This window comes from Chelonus insularis, unplaced genomic scaffold (assembly GCF_013357705.1).
Source record: "Chelonus insularis isolate UGA/USDA-ARS -01 unplaced genomic scaffold, ASM1335770v1 contig_25_pilon, whole genome shotgun sequence".
In the NCBI taxonomy this organism is placed as follows: Eukaryota; Metazoa; Arthropoda; class Insecta; order Hymenoptera; family Braconidae; genus Chelonus; species Chelonus insularis.
Window position 1 is genome coordinate 1,656,511 of NW_023276451.1, and position 6,241 is coordinate 1,662,751.

A 6,241-nucleotide genomic window follows, 5' to 3' on the forward strand; every position below is an offset into this window, starting at 1 on the left:
GTACAGTTGGTAACTTTTTTTTAGCCAGAGAAAAAATTACGCGTTAAAAGAATTCAAATATATTGCATAGATCTCTATTTTTATTGTTTATAACAATTTAAAACTTTTTATTTAAATATTACTATGATCAATAATCACTTGTTAGTAACGATGTTCAATTGTCATGAACACAATTCCATATTATTGACTATTATAGCGTCTTTAATGCTATTTTCTCCATCCCAACACAAGTTTAAAATTTTTTTATTGCTGATTTCGTTTTTTAAAAATTTTTTTTTCTATGAAATACTGTCATCATATTTCTGTACAGTTATTCTAAACATTTGATATTCATATTTTTCAAAGGATCTCGAAATTCCGTCTAAAAAATGGTATAATTTAGAAATTGCAGAATTTAGGTAGTTCACTATTTTTTCAGTTTTTTGATTCTGCATAAAAAATGGCTAGACCGATTTTGCTGAAAATCTAATCAGTTCTAAGTTACGTAATTAAGCGTCGGATGCGATTGGTCCCACATCGACATCATTTTTTGTTCTCGAGATAATCGAGGCGAAAAATAATTCCGAACGCACGTCCGAACATACGAACATACGTACATACACACACAGACGTCCACGTAAAAACTATCGTATTCAACTCTGGGGACCTTAAAACGTGGAGATATGTCAAAATTAGCGATTCGCAAAATCGGACCCATTACTATAACTTCCCCCTGGGAAGTTAAAAAAGAGTTGGATAAACGAATTTGGAAAGATTCGAACAACTTTTAGCATTCATCTTAATGAAAGTAGTCAGACCAACTCTTTTTTGATAGGTGCGGGAACTAGAAAATAACAACTATGTTTTACACAGTTGATTAAACTCCATGAAAGCAGTCAATGAGCAACTGGGAAAGTTAGTTGTAGTGACTATTTATCGACAGGTAAATGAATAACTTAAAAATATTTCAAATTATCGGAATTATGAAAATAGAACTAATAATAAAGTTGTGTTTTTAATGTAAATCTTTTCTTGATGTAGAAAGACACGATAATAATTTTAAACATTCTTGTCCATCATTAATTTATCACAGATAGAAATAAAAATTGACTTCTAACAATTATTACGTATTACAGAGCTTCATACGTGTTGAGGTTGTTATTGACATGGAGGAAGGACAACGCATTCGTAAAGTACATGATTATATCCGTCACAAAAATTATTTAAGGATTGATAAAATGGAGTATAATAGGAGGGCCATGAACGGAAGGTAATTACAGAACATCTAGTAGTCTGTTTTAATATATAAATTATGAAAATCTATAGTTGTTTTATGATTGAACTTACTTTTTTCTTTGGCTCTTAGATTATTCTTTCTAATTACATAAAACAATAAATCATTTAACTTTACTGAACACTTTTTAATTGCAAATTGTTTATTTCTTAAGTGTTTATGATAAGAGTACACAAAAGGTCTTTTGAAGTAATGTTACATTTCAAAATAATTCTTAAACGCTATGCTATGAATGTCAACAGTTTCATATTTCTTACAGTTAATTAGATTAATTAATTTCAAAGTATATTTTTCTGTAATTAAACAACAATAACAATTCTTAGGAATTACAATAGATAAATTGGTACAGAACATACAATATAAGAAAACGACGCAAATCATTAAAATTTCTCGTTACAAATAGCATAGAGTTCAATATAGAGCTCTATGCGTGATAATGTTATTATTAAATTGAAGGAAGGACGACTTATAGATTAACATATTACAAGAACCTTATTTTAATTAGAGGAATCCCTGACAAGACATGATGCCTTAACTTAGCATTTATTTTAGTACAAATGTATTTTAAAGGTATTGATCATTTCTGTCCTGAAAATGTAAAGACAGAAATTCCTCTAATTCAAACAAGCGACCCGCGTTCCTTAGATCAACCACTTTTACAGTTCTATTGTTTAATATAAAATTTTTTAATAGTTTCCATGACGTAGCAGAATTGTTGATAGTCATCAATTTTAATAGAGGTAAATGAAAATCCCAATACCTATCATACTTGACATTTGTCAATGTTATGTCTTCAACAATAGTGCAGTCGAATCTTAAAATTTCCGTTTTTATATGAAAATCTGGAATAAAATAATTCAATGACAGTGATTTTTTTAAAACATTTAATTCAAAAAATCGGGTCAAAACTACTACTTACTTGAAATATAAATTAATTTCAAATTGGGTGTATTAGTCATGAAGCAATTAATTATGTTACTCTCGACTCTTTCTAATCCTTTTATCGTTAGTTCTTCTGATGTTGTAAAAGGCTGATCCCAATCTCTTAACATATCCCATTTTGAAGTTAAATATTTGTCAAGTGTAATATCAAGATTTTTGATACTGCTCCTCCATAAGATTTTTATAAAAATATAAAATGCATTCGTTCCCTCTGCATCATTATCATCTATTATTAAATTAGTGAAGTTGCTTCTTTTCCAAAAAATCCACTAGGCGATTGGTCTGTTATTTGTGACATTCCTTTAATACAATTGATTTAATTGCTGATGATGTAGCATGAACAAAGGATTCTCCAGTAAAGTTATTGTTGTAACAAATGCCAAGTTTGATAATTGTCTTTAAAGTTAGATTCTCTTGCAAGAATAATTTTTGCATTTCTCGATCATAACTCCCTGTAGTATTGCCGATAATGAATGTATGTAAGAAATTTGCAAGTTTCTGATATTCCTTCAAGAATTTTTGATGAAATTATGATTCCCGACAAATCTAATTCTTGTAACAAATTATATGCTGCTAACATTATTTTCTTAAATAGGTACTTATGTTCATTTTTTATTCGGATAGGTCGAACGAAGAAATGTAGAGCTGCAGAAGAGAGTTGTGAAGATTGGGTAGAAGGCTGGATGATGATGTTTTGCCTCAATCTTGGGATTATTTGTGATAAAAATTTAGAACAACACATCAGACAAAATATATCTCGAAATGATAAACATTGTATAATGAATTTTATCACAAAGTTTGCTGAAATTATCATCTATAAAAAGTGATACATCGAATGAACGAATATGAAGAGCCGTTGATTGAGGTGTTGGCTGTATTATCGCTGGTACAACTCTTACAATATATCTCGATGATTTTGATGTTATTTGAATGGAATATTTATTGTCCCTTCCGTTACATTGAACTGTTAAACTTTCTTCGAGAGAACTTACGGTTATCCATGCTTTTGTGCCATTCATTTGAATTTTACAATTGGAAACATCTTTAGAAGGCATCTTTTAGATAACGTTTTCTTTCCTATGAGGAGGTAGGTTGAATATACGTAAAATTTTCACATAAATATTGGTTTTTTATACTTAGAATTGATCGAGTAATTTTGAAAGATAAAGAGAAACTGTCAAGAGTCTTAGCATCACCGGTGTCAACTATCATAAAATTTTCGTATTTATTTACTACAAGAATTGGACTTGTCCGGTGTTAGCATTAGGCCACGAACTATAAGAGAAGTCGTAAAAAATTGTCCGTCAACAAACTGTGAACGCATAAACCTCGTGGAGGCGAACAGAAGAGAATCTTTTCTTTAGTGACTTTCCGAACAAAGAAAATTGTGAATTGTAGTTGAAGTGAAAATTAACATTAAAAAGTGTTTGTGGTGAATATAATTGAAAACAAATTCGATGGAGTCTATCATTTCATCATAAAAATTGAAGTTGAAGGTATTATTTTTAAATTATCATTTTAATTCATTAAGTATTGCATATACATTAATTATTGTACAAAAAACACATGAAAAATAATGTCCAATTACAATTTATATGGTAATATCAAAATTTCTGCCATTTTTCGTTGCTAAAATATTTACTTTTATTGTAAAAGTGAACTCGAGTTAATTATAAATTATGGAAAAAAGCTTCTGTATTTGAGAAAAGATCTTCATTGAAATATATTTGTCCGTATGAACTGTTTTTTATTTCAGACATCAATAATTAATTGTAAGTCATTTAATTACAATAATCTACGTCTCTTCATTTAGTGTTCATAATGTCAAGCTATTGATGAAAAAGTATACGAGTGAGTAAGGATTAGATGCCATTCTGCTACGACTACTACGAATATCGTAGTGATGCTAAACATCATCGTCTTCTGTTAACAATATCGTATAAAGAGTTCCTAGAAATCCATTATAAACACTACTGGTAAATCATAACGATCAGAAGAAATTTGTAGCGTAAGTTGCAGGTATAGATACAACAGCAGAGACCTATGACGGTGCATGGAAGTTATTAACAAAAAATTATGATAACCCAAGACTTCTCATCAACACTCATATGAATCAATTATTAGACTTTCCAGCAATAGAAAAAGACAAACCTCACACTATTAAACAATGAATTATTCATGTTAGGTCACATTTAAAAGCATTAAAAACATTAAAACTCCCAATCGAGCATTGGGATGAAATACTAGTACACATAATTAAAAACAAGTTAGATTATTACATACAAAAAGACTGGGAAGAAGAAATAAACAAAGAAAAATATAAAGACAAAAGACCGACATTAGAATAACTTTTTACATTTCTAAACGGCAGGTGTTGTACTTTAGAAATAATAGATAAAAGGAAATTTAAGAAAGAGACCATGAAGAATACATCGCAAAAATCATCTGAGAAGATAGTTTCTCTAGCTTCTTTTTCTCTAAAGAAAATAAGTTATGTTTGAATTGCTTGTCAAGTGAACATTATGCAGCAGTTTGTAAAGCATCATCGTGTAAGACTTGTCCAGAAAAACATAACACAAAATTGCATTATAATCGAGAAGAACAGCAAAAAAATCAGCAGACACCAGACCAGGGAGAATCATCCAAAACAGTCATGCATTATACTCATAAGACAAATCAAACTTCTGCAATTAATAATGTTTTAGCAGCCAGAGTTAATATCGTTAAAAAACCAGCAAGTCAAGTATTATTATCAACAGCACAGGTTTTAGTTGAAGACGTGAATGGCAAACAGCAAGCATGCAGAGTATTATTATAAGAAATGGCCATGAAAAAGATTTTAAAAAAAGAAGAAATTGGTTGTGAGGAACAGTTTTTCAAAATCAGTAAGTAGAGATAAATCGGAAAGATATATTGTAATATATTACTTAAAAAATCAAAGGTAGTATTGGGTTAATCTGAGAAGCAAGCTAAAAGAAGACTGTTCTCAGTCATATTACAAAATTGATCTTTTGAAGAAAGTAATTAGAAAATGTATCGATAGTTTTCGCAATAATCCAAAATTTCCTAAAATCATCATGGGTAATCTACCTAAAGAAAGAGTGCAAGAAAACATCAAGCCATTTAAAAACACGGGTGTTGATTATGCAAGCCCACTGAAACTAAAAGAGAGTAAGCGAAGAGGTCGAGTTCATATCACCCAAGCATGGATAGCCGTCTTCATATGCATGTCTACTAAAGCAATTCATCTGGAATTAGTAACTGAGTTAACAACTAAGGCATTTTAGCTGCTCTACGAAGAATTATTGCTAGAAGAGGAATGTGTTCACAAATTTCATCGGACAATGGGACTAATTTTGTTGGGGCAGCTAGAGAACTTGGAGAAGTTTACTAATTTTTACAGCAATTACAACAATCTAACTATTTATTAGCTCAAAATATTGAATGGAAGTTTATTCCACCAAAGACACCAGATTTCGAGGGCTTATGGGAGGCAGCCGTAAAGTCAACGGAAAAACATCTCTTGGTGATCACGAAAGACACCATTTTAACATTCGAGGAATGTTATACACTTTTATCAGAAATTGAAGCAATTCTTAATTCACGTCCGTTGACTCCTCTATCAAATGATCCCGATGAGCTAAGTGTGTTGACACCCGGTCATTTTTTAGTAAAAGAGCCCCTCGTAGCTCCAGCAGAAACTGATTATAAAGATACAGCAACTAATAGGCTATCTCGTTGGCAGCATATACAAAAAATGCGCCAATACTTTTGGAAAAGATAGTATATGGACTATCTCCCTTCGCTACAAAAGCGACACAAACGGTGCTCTAAGGGCGAGGACTTGCAATATTGAAAGTCTATCCAGGTCCAGATAATGTAGCACGTGTAGCTCTAGTAAAAACCAAAGATGGTTTACATAAGAGAGCTTTAGTGAATGTCTGTCCTCTTACTAGTCAAAAAGAAGAAGATTAAGGCGATTAAAATTTAAGACAAAGTTCATTCATCAGTTTAAATTTTAAATTT

General features: G+C 30.8%; 1 protein-coding gene across 1 annotated transcript; it reads left to right on the forward strand.

The window, feature by feature from the left end:
- The first annotated feature begins 5,292 nt into the window (after positions 1-5,292).
- Positions 5,293-5,999, forward strand: LOC118064823 (uncharacterized). The gene is made up of 2 exons (XM_035079694.1): positions 5,293-5,386; positions 5,647-5,999. Exons 1-2 carry the CDS (start codon positions 5,293-5,295, stop codon positions 5,997-5,999), a joined length of 447 nt encoding a protein of 148 aa, XP_034935585.1.
- Positions 6,000-6,241: the final 242 nt, after the last annotated feature.